Here is a 17,552-nt window from a genome sequence, read left to right as displayed (position 1 = left end):
AAAAAAATAAATAAATAAAGCAAGGAATATTGGTACCGGCTCACCTCCCTCTATAGTAGGAAGTCTTGGATACCTGTATGTGCCGGTAGGATCGGGTAGCTCGTTATGCCAAAACGAAGATGTAATAAAATACAAATTCGATCTTTACATTATTCTTAGTAGTTAAGCCTATCATCATGCTTACATACATTACCACTGATAAAGCAACGGATTACTCCGCTCTGCGTTACCTGCGTAAATTGTATACCGAAAAGCTCGGGATAGACTATAGATCGAACATCGATCGACGAATAAAGTGATGCTAGTGTAGCATCCATGCTATCGTACCCGTTAAAAAAAGTATGCTAACGGCTGGGTAAAACACTGCACATGCGTTTCCGTGTTTAACCATGGTGGTCTCACAACCAATATATAAAATAAATAAAGAAGACCTCCGAAGCAGGTTGAATGAATAAGGAAGAGACTTTAGCGTGAACAACAAATAAATCTTAAGCATAATTATGTAAAAACCCACGCGAAGACTGTCTCCAACAAACGCACCGTGTATCAGCTGGCCGTTCAGCAGAGCCCGAAATCCAGAAGTTTACGCATGCTAGGTGATATACCTTTCCAGTTCTCACAACCTGGAATAATCGGAAGCTCGATCGATACCCGACGCATCGCCTCGCCAATCGCTTCATTTCGATTGTTATGCAACAGAGTTAAGGTTCGATAGAACTTAACGCACCGATCGCGAAGCGCTGATACGGCACTGCTCCAAGCCAGCGTTGCGACTTTCTGCTTAACAGCAACAGCAGCAGCAGCACCAGCAATCGTCATCACCCAGCGTTGCCACTAACACGGGAAGTGCTTCCACACTAGGTCAGCAACACTAAAATTTTAAATTGTTTCGAACTAAATACATCAGTTTTTCTTTTTCATTCAATTCATATTTTATTTTTCTTTGTAAGCTTTACCAAACGTAAATGACATAATCCTTTTCCAAATACTTATAAAAAATAGCAAGTTCTCTGACGTTTCTTCAAGTTTCAAGGCAAACAAATTATTATTAAAAGCAAACCCCAAAGATTAACAGAAAATATTAATGAAAGATCGTAGATATTATCATCGAGTCAGCATTAAATTATCACCTCGAACACACTAGCAAAGGTAATAAATTTAAAGTTAAGCACAATTCCTGAGCACATGTAGGTGTTTTGATTTAAAAATGAAGATAAAAAGTTTAAAATTTGTAACTTAAGTTCGAAAAGTTCTTGATTTGTCTAGTTTTGTCAGAAGACATCCTCACTTTGAACCCGTTTATTTGTTTGGTTTAAGCCATACAACTAGCATTATCGTGATTAAATTTGACTGTAAAAAGTGAACAAAATGTGTCATGTAACAAAAATACTTTTTCGTAATTGTGAAGACTACAAACTAAATAAAGAAGTATCTCGCCATGTTCTTTAATGTTCAGACTTTTTTAAAGCACTACATTATGACCAAGAAGCTGAACAGTATTCATGTGTTTTGATTTAAAAAAAATCCAAACTAACAACTTATGTTTAGAAGAAACGTAATTAAATTATCTTTTTCATAAATTTGCTACACTGACATAGCGTTGTTGTTTGCTGCAAACATTTAGTGCTTTGTTTTAATATGTTTGGTTTTAACCATAAAACTAAGATATCGTTGATTTTATTTGATTATCAAAAATGTAAAAAAAAAACAACAAACTTTTTCGTTACTGTAATGTGTAAAACCCCAGCTTAAATAAAGAAGTATCTCGCTAAGCGATTTATCGTGATCAGAGTTGTCTTAAAACACTACATAAATCAAGGTTAAGTCAATATTGGTACTAATATGAACTTATGACTGTTAAGTCTAATAGCTAAACACATGTGATTTGATTTCAACTTAATATTAAGAAAACTGAGCTTAGTAAAAAGTATTTGAACTATCTTTGTTTTACATTTACTTGTTTGCTGTTGTTTTGGAAAACATCCTCACTGAGATATCGTTTAGAGCTTTGCTTTCTTATATGTTTGGTTTAAGCCATAATGATTATCAGAAATGTAAAGTGTGTGTCATACAACAAAAACTCTTTTTTTGTTATTGTAATGATTAAAAACTAAGCTTTTTTAAGCTTAAATAAAGAAATATCTCGCTAAGCGATTTAATGTATCGTGATTAGATTTTTCTAAAAAAAAGCAACTTCACAAGTTAGGTTTAAACTATGAAGTAATGCCACTCAAATAAACACGCAATGAAGTTCATATTTCCTTGCCTTTTAGGTAACTTTACACTAAATAGTAATCCGAGCACTAACCTAGGTCGCACGTTGCCATTTTTCATCATCTGAATAAAGAAAGCGATTGAAAGAAAACAATAAATAAATACCATCCTTTATACAGTGCATCATAAACTTACGTTTCCTTTTTACTGTTGCTCCCAATAATCCTGAATCGAAAGCATGTCATCATTCTCAATTTCAAATTTGTAGATCTCATCAAGGTTTGTAAGAACATACTCGTTGGAAAACATATCGTTGGATGATGTACTTGGCGATTGTTCAGCATTTGGGGTACTGGAGCTGCTTTGATTGCTACTTGGAGCAAATATTAACACAGTACGCATTTCTGCTGAAATATAATGTTTGCTACGAGGTTTTTGTATTGCAGGTGCTGTGTATCGACCGAATGCCTCTTGCTTCGGAATAGTTGGGTACAGATACGTGAGTTCACCAAGATCACAGATGCGATTTGCTAGGGAACGAACGACAAGATCCTTCGCTGTAAATGGCTGAATGTGTAGAACCTGCCTTTGTCCGTCGTTGGATTCGTGCACCCAGGCAATGCTGATCCCTCCCAGTACACTATCCGTGAACCGCAACAGGAAGGTCCCCGGTACACACTTAGCCAGATATTTTTCCGCGGTAGACTTGTGTATGAAGCCGATAATGGTATTGTCAACCCATAGAACCTGTAGGTGATCGCGTATTATTTTCAGTGCGGCATAAAGCCATTCCCAGAATGTATAGTTGCATTCCGGTGTGGTATCCTTGCAGAATTGGGCAAAGCTGATCATTTGGTCGTTTGACACTGAAAACGAAAGTTTATCCCTGTACGCTTTACGATACATGTATTGCATATTTTCATCGGTCAAACCACGACCTACCCGTGCACTAAATGTCATGCTGATTGCTTCGACCAGTCTATTCCAGGGTATTAGATTCGGTACCTCGAATAGTTTGCGATCGGCTTTTGCACATAGGTTGTCCCAGATAATGGTTGTCCATGCCAGTTGTTCCTGATTTACGTGTACTATTACCACTGCTGGAAGTGATAATGTCCACACGGTAACTGTCAGCTCTTCCTGTTCCAAGGTAAAACTTGACTGGAACAAAAGAGCAAACTTCTCGTCCACCACGAGTTTATTTAGTTTCTTGTTGCCGCGGTTTATCTTTTTCAGCCGCATGTTACTGAAGTTCGCTAGGAATTTATTGCTCAATTGGTACTGCAGATTTCCAATGTTATTTTCGATTTCACCAGCTGAGAAATCTGCGGCAGCGTTCGTACTTTGGATTTGTTGTGCTTGAGTCTCGGAAATGATGGACACCGTTACTTTCGGGTTTCCTATTTTCATAATGAGCGCATTGTCGATAAGCAGGCGAACGGTTGCACAAAAGCGTGTGTTCATTTTCATCACTTGCGGTGGTTGATTTTCAACTATGAATGCTTTATGTAGCAACAACTTTATGAAATCCTTCACGTCTTTCATAACCTTCCACAGGTCTGAGTTGATTTCTTGTGAGACATGTTCTCGTAACTGGCTTTTCATTGTCAAGTGTATCTGATCCTTCGTGTTCCACATGATCGCTGCTAAACTTTCATACCATGTTTGTATTTCATCCAGACTGTACGCATTTGTCGAACGGACCTCCGGAAACATTTGCGTTTTCTGCCATTCGAAGATATACTTATTATACACCAAGTTCAGCACGTCTTCGGCTTTTCGTATTGTCTTCTGGAATGCATCTACAAGAGATCTTTGTTTCAGGCTATAGCACTGAATTCGTTTGTTATGGCTTCGCTGATTTGATAGTCGCTGGACGTGATCTTGCTCGCATTCCTGTATGAGTTGGTGGGTTTCCTTCCAATTGTTTCGCTCCATTACATGAAGCTGCTGTAACCCATATAACACATCTGTCTGTTGCCCATCCGACGAAGTTTGCGCAATCGTATATTCTGTTTTGCAACCTTTTTCGCAATTTGGTTGTATTTGGTGTAAAAGGGTCAAATATAATTGTGTCAAATTTTGAAAATTTTGGTCTCGAAGCATAATGGCCGACCTGCAGAGAAGACATTTCCTCTTATTTGGAAGATTAGCTGATACTTGGTCTACTTCATTGACGAGAGCAGTGAAAAACTTGGCAGCATCAAGTTCATACATCGATTGCATGTTGTTGGTATAAGTTGGCGCGTTGTGCAAACTATCTTTGATCCAATTTCCCAGATGCTGTCGTATTAACACGGGATATTTCAAATCATTTAGGAAATGGAACTGCTCTAAAATACAAGGCGGAAGTTGATGCAACCGAGTCTCCATCCTGTAGTGCCGCCAAGGACATGCACGTTGTCTCAAATACACTGTATTGAGGCGAAAGGGGAAAGATTAGCAAAATCACGTCCATGCTGTGTCGAATGGTATTACTCTACCTCACACTTTATTCCTAAAACTTTTTCCACGCACAAAATCCTGTTCACTTTCGATCCGTTCTTCGCTCATACAGAGCAACTTGCAGAAGGAAATTATTATTCGCACTGTTAGAAATCTTTTAAATTATGTCGTATCTGTAAGTAGCCATACGAGATTGAATCTTTTCCGTATCTAATACGTCTCACGCAGCTAGACGCGCACGCACATTGGTGTTTTTACTATCGGTGCCGCTGTAAAGCAATTTATTCGGCAGGCTTAGAACTGTCAACTTTGACTTGTGTTTACTTCGTTTTTACAGGGGTTTTCAATTCATCTCAAGACCGTATGACATTTTGAAGTCATGTTACAGGGTTTGACACTTTATCTCAAGACCGCGGGACCCCTTCCCAAATCTGTCTTAGCCAAAGCCAAGACTGCGGTATGATGCTTGAAAACGTTGATGATACCTGATGCAATGCTGAATCTGCGGCACATTTCTCGAAACACACTGGTCCGCACCGAGGACATGCGGTCGAATATTTTTTTACACGGATAACCTTTGTGTACATCAGTCTATTAGAAACACTCAATTATCCTTTTCGTTTTTTTTACCAAAAAAAACACAATTTAATGAAATGAGTGAATGCGTATTTGTTTATTTAAAATATTTACAAGTGTTAAGAAAGTAGTTTGAACTGTTTAAATAATCTTTTTTGGTAAAAACACGAAAAAATAATTCACTGTTTTCAGTACACTGATGTACACAAAGGTTATCCGTGTAAAAAAAATATTCGACCGCATGTCCTCGGCGCGGACCAGTGTGTTTCGAGAAATGTGCCGCAGATTCAGCATTGCATCCGATGAATTCAGGTATCATCAACGTTTTCAAGCAACATACCGCAGTCTTGGCTTTGGATAAGACAGATTCGGGAAGGGGTCCCGCGGTCTTGAGATAAAGTGTGGAACCCTGTATAATGCTGTCCTTTTCTTGCAATTTGTTTCGATAAGCTTCATCTAATCTTGACCTATATAGCCTTCTAACTTTCCGAGCAAAAATCAATATGAATGGTCGTATTGTCAGATACATAGGTATCAACACCATCGATCATTATTCAAATCTCACTTGCTTCTGTACAAATGGATCACATTAAAGTTTAATAATCAAACAAGCGTATCGCCGTTCAAGTTTTAGCGATGAAGTATTTTAATGCGAAACCATATAACAGTACAGAGGGAAGGAGAAAGCTTTCAAAGCTAGGAAAGCGCTCCACTGGTTGGGTATCCCATCAACAGCGCCATCAGCTTTTTTTTACTATTTTTAGAATGCATCAGTTGTTCACCTTCTACTAAACGAAGTATTTCTATATTCCTCTTAGGTAGAGAGCTTGAGTCGTTTAGAACCCCTTTAGAGGTCGTTTAGTGGATTAATGGCACATCCCGCCGTTTCGAAGGTAGCTCGCAACAAACGCCGTGACACGATATTTTTTATATATACAGAAGAAGAACATGTTCTTTTGAAATTTAACTAAAATTTCATAAACGTTATTTTACATTTAACATTACCTAATCATTTTTCTTATTCGAAATTAACGTTTATTTCATGAAATATGTCACATAAAACATATTAAACACAACACAAATTATTTCATACAGATTTGTAACATGTATGGGATTTGAATTCTCGCTGGATCAAGAGCTCGCACGTCAGGAGGTGGTGTGTCAAAATGCTCTGTACTTGATCACCTGTTCTATTGGGGATGCCTGACGTCGTTGAAAGATCGTGTGCGTGAAGCTTCGTAAAAAAAATAAACATCTTTGTTTAGTATAGACTTTCACGCAAACTCTAAACTTTTCCAGATGTCGATACTCGGCACTGTTAGTCTGAATTATGACATCTTTGATTGTAAGGCATCGTGCAAGCTCGCAGATTGTTCGCATTTGTTTTGCTGGAATCCCGTAAGCGACCTCTAAATTAAGGATTTAAATGGCTCAACCAATAAGAACTCTAAAAGGAGTTTGTTTAGCAGACAGTAAACGACTGATGTACAGGCGGTCCCCGAGATACACGGTTGGGACCGATGGGGACCGAAAACGGCCGCAAAATACCGCGTATCTCGAATTTCCGCGTAAGTCGAATCTCGTGATTTCCAGCCAAAATATCACAAATTTTCGTGCAATTTTGCAAGTAGGGGGTGGTTTTAGCCACCAAATTAATTATTTGATATGTTTCTGATGAATTGAACAGTTTTAAACGTTTTTAAATGGTATTTTACATTCGATCAATACGGAAATTATTTGGTATTTCACAATGGATGTGTCAAATCAGTACAATTTACTCAAAGAACTGTCAAATTTTGAAAACCGCGTATCTCCGAATCCGCGTATAAGAGGTACCGTGTATCTCGGGGACCGCCTGTATTCTAATTAGTATTCTCAAATTCCTCCATCTTTGAGTTGTTATTATGCAATATTATTGTTTCTCAATAACGATAATCATTATTTGATGTGATTTTAAACATTCTATCTTTTGAGAAATAGTGTTTTCAATCCTGATCACTGGAGGTATAGTCATTTTATATTTAAAAAAATCGAATTTTCACGAAATAACGCCGCACGAAAATAAAATTGGAGCTCGAAGATGTAAATTCCTAAATAGTAACAATTGCTTAAGCAGCCAATTTTGGCATGCTATAAAGATCGCTGCTTAAATTCGCCAAAATCGCCAATTCCAAAATACGTAGCGATATCTAGCGTAGCGAGATCTAGCGTAGCGAGATCTAGCGTAGCGAGATCTAGCGTAGCGAGATCTAGCGTAGCGAGATGGATAGGCAGTGCGCTCGCGAGCTAGGCAGTTTTTTTCTGCATAGATTTTGGATAGGCAGTGCGCTCGCGAGCTAGGCTATTTTTTTCTGCATGGATTTTGGATAGGCAGTGCGCTCACGAGCTAGGCAGTTTTTTCTGCATGGATTTTAAGTATACCCCAAGCGAGTCAACACGCTCGAAAGTAGCAAGGAAAGTAGAAATGAAGTAGCCTTCTACTTCCCCTTCTACTTTTGTTGCTTAAAATCAGAAGAATGTAGAAACATGTGGGTTCCAGGAAAGAGCAAAAAATCAGCTCTCGCGTGTATACACCACACACACGCACGCGACACGACTCACTCACGCTTACGTTCTTGTTCTACGCCCTTCCCCCTTCTCACTCGCCCCACAGATCTATTTTTAGATCATCACACTTCCATCGACGGCGGTCGATGTGACGATGTGTGTCGTCGCGTGTGTGTTGTCGATTTGGTCAGAAAAACTTTTTCTTCACACCAAAATTTCTGACATGGAGCGTCGGCGTACCGATTGAACCATCGCGACTTTGATCAGTGCGCGCGGTTAAAACGAACTTTTGTATTGTGTTGTACGAAGCGTGCGCGCCAAAATTGTAAGAGTGCGCGGAGAGTGCATGTGGTTTTTTGGGGGTGGGGGATTGAGATACAGAGACAAATTTCGTTGCACATTAACACATACATTCTCACTGCACGGGTTGAACTGTGAATGCTCAGTTCTGAGAGAATATACTCGAGCGCTCGCGCATGAGTGCAAGCAAGCGCGGTATAGAGGATAGAGGGAGACAAACGATTATTTTGCTCCAAGCTTTCTACTTTTGTCCCGTTGGGCTGTTCTTCTCACCGCGTATTTTTGATAGCCAGTTCACTCGCGAGCTAGGTTGTAGAGTCGCTGATAAACAGCTGGTTTTTAAAAAGCAAGGTTTTTCGACATACACAAATCGGACTTATAGAGGTTATAATACATATTACCTAGTCTGAATTTCTTCGCTGTATTCGCTGCAGGAAACCAGTTATTACGATAAAGAATATCAGTTGTTTTGTAATAGAAAAAAAAGTATTCCAATTGCATTACGCTACGTTTTTTTTATACAGGAGGACGGCTTTGCCTTATTGCTTAAAGACTCACTATAATAATGATTTGTGTAACATTCGTTCACAGAGTGACATTTTGTTTTTCTTCCTGCCTGATTTTTATTTCATTCCTGCTAAAAAAATCATTATTTCATTAATGAACAGATGCCACGGATGAAAAAAATGGGGAGCACAATTAATGAAATGAAAACTCATTAGTGATTGTTTTGCTCCCATCGAAGATGTAAAAAATGTGTATTTTTGTGTATTGATTTTTTCTCACCATTAACTGTATACTCTATTATTCGAGAACAACCTGCATTAATTAAGCAATACCTCACGAAAAATATCACCTATATCTCCTGTCCAATTAAAGGTATGGCTAGCGCGAGCGGACGAATCACCGCTCGCTCGAATCGTCGCAAAGAATCATTTTGCCCATGTCTACCTCTTACCGATGCCATTCATTAAAAAGCTATAAAGTTTCAGCAACTCAGTACTTCATCAAGTTCGGTACGCTTTCTTAACAATTCTTCAAGTTCCATCATGAACCATACGTATCAGGCTAAACAGCCGCAAGGTTCTAAAGAGTACTGAGTGCTAGTTAAAAAGCGCCATAGTTCCGCAAAGTGCTTCTTATCTCTTAATCAGCCACAAAGTACGACATCGGAACGATTTTATTTATTAAACAGCCTCAAATCAGCTATATAGTTCGAGCTGTTATTGGGGTTGGGACAGTTCTAACAGTGCAAAAAAATGATTTTTGATATTTCTATTTTTTTAAATCCATAAAAATTGAAAATGTGCGCATGTTGAGGAATTGCAGTCTTTGCCCGAGTTACGCAAATTCGAGTGACGCGAATTTTTATTTAAGTCAAATGAAACATAACTTGAAAATTTTTCAAAAGTTTTAACTCACTAAAAAGTCATAAATAACCAATTTTTTACACAAATTGCATTAAATAAGTAAAATAATTATATACATGAACTAAATTCAATCAAACAATGATTATTAATCAAGTACATTTTGGCTGTAAAACGTGATATTCAACATACGCGAAAATCCTAGTTACGCAAATGTCTCCGGAACGCATTATTCGCGTATCTCGGGGAAAGACTGTACAATAGAAAAAAAAAAGATTTAAGCGGGAACGATGGAATTGCCCAAACCGTGCAAGTAATTGCAAGCAAAAATAACTGTTCAAAACCCTCAAAATGTTCAGCGGGTTTATCTCTACGACTGGTATTCCCGAGTATTCCATACATTTTGTAGGAAAAGTTATACTTTTTCATATTAAAATTTCAATAACTTTAGTTGTATTGAAAAATAAAATTTCAAATTTGATACAAAAGTACGGACATTAGTCATATTTACTTAAATGAAAATACTGGGTAGTTGTAAAATCTTTCTACCTATCTAAATTATTATTTTTAAGTTCTACAACTCACTTCTTCGATAGAAGTCTTTAGTGCTATTTTATGATATAAGTTATCATTACTTATGTATTAAATACATGAATATAAATTTTGTCCATACATTTTTCAAGTAATAGTGCTCACAATTTTTTATCGTTTTTTATTGTTTCATAGTAATTTGACCACTCTTTTCTCTGTTCGTGATTTTTATGTTAATTGAAATATGAGAAGGATCTTGAACATTTCATCAAATTAAATAAACATTTAATATATTATAATCGATTGATTTAAAATATAAAAAAAATCTCATTTAAAAATCCTTTTTTGTAATAAATAATAAAATCACAATAGTCACAATCGTGAATTAATTGATTTACTAATGCATCTAATGAGGTACAGTATCGAAGACATGCATATGAAAAAAACAGTTGTCATAGATCACAAAAAAAAATTCAAAAAAGGGAAATGAATCATTAACATTCCAATTTCTTCATTAAAGTAAATAAGACTAATGCCTTAATCTATATACCCAACCGAACACAAGATCGGCCTCAACAACACAAGAATGCAGCGCGCCCCCGCAAGCTACGGTTAAGGCAAGAAACCCGTCTGTTGCTACGTGTGTAGCAATCTATATTTGAGTTTAAAAAAGAGAGGATGACAAAATTCACAAACTAGCTTTTGGTGATGTTCGCAGCGTAGTTTTAAAATTGGTGTTGCCTATCCGTTTTCTAATTTGTGACTAACCGCGTTTCGCGATGGCGCCCTGTTCCAGATCAGCTGTTTGGCAATGAACTTAATTGACCCTTTTAGTGACCGCTGTCGAACTTTATCCTAATTGGCCCTAATCTTGGTCATATATCTGTCTCATATTTTTATCCTTATCTGTTGCTGTACTGTGGCGCCATCTGCTGTGATTCTTTCTACCTATTCGAGCTCATGGGGCATGACAGCTCGATGTTTGTAAATGTTTGTAAATATCCCAATTCGCCTGTCAAATTACATGTGGTCAATATCGTGCCAACACCCCACCCCGTAAATCCTTAGTAAGGCAGGATTTGCTTAAATTCTGCACGATATTTCTACTTCTGGGGGTGATTTAATTATTCAGGTAACTTTAAGTTTGTTCACCGTCCAACCAATTATTGTGCCGGCACGGTATGTGCTTCCCTAACTCTCCTCTCGTTCTCCAGGTGTGCTTCTATTACAGCACTTCAATGCGGTTGCGCTTGCGCTTTCCTACTATCAGCTCATCTATCAACTGCTCTTGCTGGTCTTCCAATGCGTTAACGCTTTGTTGGTGTTTTTTCCTGCTTCTCGCTCCTAGGTTACCAAATAGTTTACATTTTGTTTTCGCGACGCAGGTGGTATAAACATAACCCTATTCGTATCGGCACTATCAATTGTATGTGTGTATTAGTTACTAATCACACCGCTTTTTTGTTTTAGCCCGCTTGCTCCTATGAAATGTGCACCGACAGCAACGTGTTTCATTGAGCTCTGACTGGTACCGGCATCGATGGATCTACAGGGGCCGTATACTGCCCATCCTAGTAGGCTTTTAACAGCTGTGGGTTCGCCCGGATTACCGATTCGTTTATCTAGCGGTGCAACCAGCTGCAAATGCGGCAGCCCAATCAACAACTTCGGCTCCGCTTTCAGGTACGATTGTATAGCGAGTTCCTGAAAGTGAGCAAAGTTTTTGATTAGTGTATTGGCGTCGATTTCTTGTTGCGGCAAACTTAGCTTGTGTAAGGTGCGAGCATTGGCAAGCTCGTAGCGTTTGCTGTCGCCTCTCGCAGAAATCGACAAGGTTATCCGCTCCGACCTAGGATCGTCTCTTGTGATGTCGCCGGTCCAGCTCATCTCCAGCGGTTCTGGAACGCCGGTTACTCCGAGACTGGAAGCTAGCTCTGCTTCGACCAGAGTTATAGCCGATCCCTCATCGAGAAAGGCAAGTGTGTCGATGCTGTTTTCCCCGTGATGAATCGTCACAGGAACTATGCGGAAAAGTATTTCCGACGATCTCGACGCATAGTTATGTGTAAAACACTCCACTCCTCCAAATTGCGTCGTCTCATGGAGAAGTGTATTGTGTCTTGCTTCGCAGTTTGTAACGTCACAACGGAGTCTCGACAAGCATCGCTTGGAGCCGTGGGCGTTTAAGCAAACTTTGCATAAGGCCTTTTCAGAAACTATTTGTAGCCGGTTTGGCATATTCATGTTTCTGAACGTTTCACATACCCTTGCAATGTGACCCGGTTCGTTGCAAATCGGGCACTTCTTTTCTACTATCTTGTTCGCGTTATGTGCGTGCACGTGAACTTGGTGACGAGTGTGTGGTTGAGCAATACGCATAGAGTTTTGTCGTTCATGGCCCTTATCGTTAGGAATGTACTTGCAAGCTTCGCAAGCCTCATCTAATAATTGGTCTATAAACTCACCAAGGTTTTTGAGGTTGGGCCGCTTGATGCTGCTTTTGTAGCGTATCCACTCTAGTCTCCTTGACGCCGGTAGCTTTTCTGCTAACTCTTCCAGCAGCATGGGATTGTTCAGGTGATCTTCCTGTTCCGCCATCACCAGCTGGTCACACAACTGCTGCACTGCCATCCCATAAGTGATGAGCGACTCCAAGTGCTCTGGTTTGGGAGCTTCTGTCCGTCGCGCTTGGTTCAGCAGCTCCTTCACAACCAGCGCCGGTCGACCGTAAAAGCGCTCGAGGGTTTTGATTACTAGAGGCGCTGCTTTGGGAGTGTTCAGCTTAGACAAAACTGCGTCACGTGCGGGACCTTGCAGACACTCTTCGAGACGGATTATATTTTCTCGATCCGTGAATCCGCAGGCTTCCGTCGAGTCATTATAGCAGCTTATAAAAACGAGCCACTCCTTCGTCGATCCTCTAAAGGTGGGCAGTTTTTTGGGGTAGATCTGCCTCGCCACCACTTGGTCCTCTGTAAGGCCCCTTCTTCTTGTTTCCGCAACGGCTGCCACTGTCGTAGGGTTGACGGTCACTGTTTCCACTAACGCGGATACAGCCACATCACTGGTACATGCAGCGGGGTTATACTGCTGTTGCTGCTGTTGCAGCTGATGCAGTTGCTGCTGATGCAGCGGCTCATGCTGCTGTTGCTGATGCTGCTGTTCATGCTGCTGCTGATGCAGCTGCTGTTGGTCGCGTACCCACTCCTCCGTTTTCAACGAATTACTCGCGAATGATCGGTGGGATCCGCGTTCTGCTTCTCCCTCGAACTGGAGACGAAGTTTCTCCTGCTCGAGTTTCAGGCTCGCCATTTTGAGTTCAAACTCCTTGACGGCCATCTCTCTTTCTAACTCTTGCACTTTTGCAAGACGTTCTAACGCCGCGCTTGAATTGCGCGAATGCGCTTTTGACGATTTCGCGCTGGGTGGTCTAGCAGCTTGGGACGTCGTAGGCTGCAGCGTTTCCGCGGATGCTGTACGCCCCGAGGTCTCGCCCTCGCTTGGTGCTGCGTTCTTGGTCTCGTTGCCTTTGCAGCTTCCAGCAGGCTTCCCCGGTTTCGCGATGGCTTCCTTCGCAGGCTTAGGCTGGCCCGTTCCCCTCGCTTCGCTCTTTGCCACTTTCACGCACGATTCACATCGCCACTCCTGGAATTTGATTTCCGCGGTGACGCCAGCACATCCGTAGTGGTACCACTTTTCACAACTATCACACAGCACCATGTCGTCTACGGTATTATGCCGCTCGCAGCCACCACAATCAAACCCGCGTTTACTCATCGTATCTCAAATATTCACACGGAATAGAGCTGAGCAATTTTAAAATGTTGCTACGTGTGTAGCAATCTATATTTGAGTTTAAAAAAGAGAGGATGACAAAATTCACAAACTAGCTTTTGGTGATGTTCGCAGCGTAGTTTTAAAATTGGTGTTGCCTATCCGTTTTCTAATTTGTGACTAACCGCGTTTCGCGATGGCGCCCTGTTCCAGATCAGCTGTTTGGCAATGAACTTAATTGACCCTTTTAGTGACCGCTGTCGAACTTTATCCTAATTGGCCCTAATCTTGGTCATATATCTGTCTCATATTTTTATCCTTATCTGTTGCTGTACTGTGGCGCCATCTGCTGTGATTCTTTCTACCTATTCGAGCTCATGGGGCATGACAGCTCGATGTTTGTAAATGTTTGTAAATATCCCAATTCGCCTGTCAAATTACATGTGGTCAATATCGTGCCAACACCGTCAGAACGCGGAGAGCTACAGACGACTGACTAAACAGCGCGAAGAGTCAGATTACCAGGTGCTGGAGCAGATAGCCCAGTCGGGGGACACCCGCTTATTCTACAGGAGATTGAAGGTGGCACGGATCGCGTTTGCTCCGCAATGTACCGCGATGTGGAAGGAAATCTCCAAATAGAAGAGCGAGATGTGCTCGAAAGGTGGTAATGCTACTTCGAAGGACACCTGAATGGAGCAGAGGCAGCCAGTCTACAAAAAGGATGACAGGCTGAATTGTTCGAATTATCGAGCTATCACAGTCCGCAATGCCGCCTACAAGATCCTGTCCCAGATTCTATTCTGCAGACTTACACCCCTTGCTAGAAATTTCGTCGGCAGCTATCAAGCTGAGTTTGTTGGTGGCAAATCCCCCACCGACCAAATCTTTATTCTACTGCAGATCCTCCAGAAGTACCAAGAGCGCAAGATCCTTACATACCACCTGTTCATCGACTTCAAGGCGGCTTACGACACCATTCCGACCAACCGGAATAAGCAATGGAACATCATGCAGCGGTATCACTTCCCTGGGAAGCTGATCCGGCTGTTAGAGGCCTTCATGAATGGTGCAGTGCAAGGTAAGAGTATCGAACTTGACGTCGGAGGCAAGGTGACGGACTCTCCTATATGCTCTTCAACATCACCCTGGAAGGTGTCATTCGAAGCGCGGGGCTAGACAACGACATCTGTAACACGATCCTATACCGGTCTCTCCAATTACTTGGACATCATCGGCAGGACAACAGCGAAGGTGTGTGAGGCTTACACACGACTCAAACGCGAAGCAGCAAGAAATGGATTGAAAATCAATGAGACGAAGACAAAGTGCTTACCGGAGACTTACACCATCTGGGAAACAGTGTATAAGTAGATGGCAACAATCTCGAGGTAGTGAAGGAGTTCTGCAACCTTCGGACGGTCGTTACCTCGGACAACGACATCAGCAGCGAAATCCCGAGACGCATTGTGCAGGGGAATCGTACATACTATGGGCTTCACCGACTGCTGAGATCCTGAAGACTTCGAGACGCCACGAAATGTGAGATATTTCGCACATTGATTCGCCGTGTGGTCTATGGTGTTGGCCGCATATGAAAACGAGTCTTGGACCATCCGAGCGGAGGGTGCAAACGTTCTTGGCGTGTTTGACCGACGCATCCTCCGGATCATCGAAGGGAGAGAGAGAGAGAGAGATATACACTACATATGTATGTACAGATATACATCCAACTACTAGAAATTTGAATATTCGCTACATCACAAGTTATTAAAGTTTTAACATGAAAAAATATCACCGTCCACACAAAGTGTATTAAATACCAATGTAATTAACTGGTCATACCGGTCGTAGATATAAGGGGGATGAACTTTATTCTAAATAAAAAAAAAAAAATCAAAATCACTTTTATCAAATATCCTACAACACAAATTTCCATTATTTTGAATTGGAGTGAATTATCTTAATTTGTTTAGAAAAGTAAATTTCCTAAAAATACGTTTAAGAATGAGGTAGCTACCATTTCAAAATTAATAGTAATTTCAATTTGAAAATGAAAATCATACCCGGGTATCCGGTCATAGATTTGATGGTTAATATTACTCGAAATTGACAAATTCTATTGTTTCGTACATGTGATTTGCTTGCAGAGCTACCGATTTGGCTGAAAGATGCTAGCGGGAATAGGAGGAAACAATTTTAATTCACCGTTTATAGGTTTGTGTCTAAGGAAGAGTTTCTTTTTCCGCTGTTTTCCTAGATAAACCAGTTTTGTCACTAGTTATCAATAGTAGTGGTAGGTATTGTTCAGCAAGTATAATGTTTTTAACGTTTTTAATTAATACATTAGCATCAAATCTACAACACACTTGCACACGACATATATAGTCATATGGAACTGTTTCATGTGTCGACAATTGATCGGGGAACTCTCGTCTTCATGAGTAAATATGTAAATTGTCAATTTACCACACACTTGTGGATCACATAATTATACGACACTTCTTTCAGTTTTATATTATTTTTAATTATTATAATTATTATTCTATCAATTATTATCAATTATTCCAAACTTTCCATTTGCCTGAGCGAAAATTAAACTTAAAAAAATGCTCAGTGTTAATCGAACGAGTTTTTAATTTCATATCAACAGCGAAAAATTTATCAGAAACACGACTGATATTGCTCGTTATGCGAGATTTTACTCATTTAAATTGGTATTTGCTGAGCATTTACATTTGCTCGTTATGTGGGGCACTCATAATGATGGGATTCCACTGTATGTTCAAATGAGCATTTTAAAAGCATTGTGGTTAGCAAAGTGGTTAGTTACTTTGATGATAGGGCCGTGTGATTCAAAGCGGTTTCCATTAGCCATTTGATAGCAAATTTGTCGATTTCAAAAGATCATATTCGATCAATCTTTTCGGGTATCTGAATGTTTGTCTTGGCAAGAATCCAGAGGTAACTGATACCACTAATGAGCTATTGTAAAATTAGGGAAATCGAAACAATTGTAGTATGTTATGAAAATAAAATAATTATATATGCCATAGAAATAAATTCATAAACAACAACAGCCAGGTTTAGAAGAAAAATATAATCGAGTTTGGAATAAGGCATAATCGTTGTTTTGCTTCTAGCTTCATTGTTTGTATTAATTTAATCTTTAGAAGCATTACTAATTACCAATAATTACCAATACTAATGCGATGCAGTGAAAAAAAGTTGCTAAATTGTCTGTTCCTCTTTTTATGATAATTGATGTGTTTTTTTGTTTTAAATAGATGAGGGTTTCATATTAGATTAAATAAAAACTTACATGGATTTGCATTTTTAGACGTATTTAGTCTACCTAATCATAAAACGACACAATCGTAACGACGGCCAAGACCAAAGTCGCATTTGCAATCTTCGTTAGATGAAATAAGAGTACCGAATCGCACGCTACGTTCCATTACTTATTCAGGGCATGTCCATTTATCGCCAAAGTCCAGTTCGACTGCTGAACGTCATCTGTCGGTTCTGTATCCGGGTCTCCCTTAGCATATCAGCTCATCCCAAAGTTTCGATGCGACTGGTATGCGGACAACATGAGCCCTTTTGTACGGGATAACAGCATTGCTAGAAAAGTTTACGTGTATCAACGCACCGTATTCCTCGTGTGTGCTGTGAACTGCGGGATGCCGGGATGCAAATTCATCTCTCGGAACGAAACAATCTCAAAACTTCGTTTCCGGTACCTCATCTACGCAAGGCTTTAGCGCACATGAGCATGTATGTATGCTTGCGTACGAC

At 40.1% G+C, this 17,552-nt stretch overlaps 1 protein-coding gene across 1 annotated transcript; it reads right to left on the bottom strand.

Moving 5' to 3' along the window:
• Window positions 1-807: 807 nt before the first annotated feature.
• Window positions 808-5,071, bottom strand: LOC1272625 (signal transducer and transcription activator). The gene is made up of 3 exons (XM_061660443.1): window positions 4,698-5,071; window positions 2,410-4,628; window positions 808-2,337 (listed from the first exon to the last, which is right to left on the bottom strand). The coding sequence occupies exon 2, from the start codon at window positions 4,585-4,587 to the stop codon at window positions 2,419-2,421; it is 2,169 nt and encodes a 722-aa protein (XP_061516427.1). The 5' UTR covers window positions 4,588-4,628; window positions 4,698-5,071; the 3' UTR covers window positions 808-2,337; window positions 2,410-2,418.
• Window positions 5,072-17,552: the final 12,481 nt, after the last annotated feature.

This window comes from Anopheles gambiae, chromosome 3, assembly GCF_943734735.2.
Source record: "Anopheles gambiae chromosome 3, idAnoGambNW_F1_1, whole genome shotgun sequence".
Classification (NCBI taxonomy): Eukaryota; Metazoa; Arthropoda; class Insecta; order Diptera; family Culicidae; genus Anopheles; species Anopheles gambiae.
Note: the sequence above shows the minus strand (reverse complement) of the source record. Positions and strands in the feature narration are given on the sequence as shown.

What these genes read in the sequence shown, in the direction of transcription:
- LOC1272625 (XM_061660443.1), bottom strand. Translation starts at nt 4,587, where the DNA reads ATGGAGACTCGGTTGCATCAACTTCCGCCTTGTATTTTAGAGCAGTTC.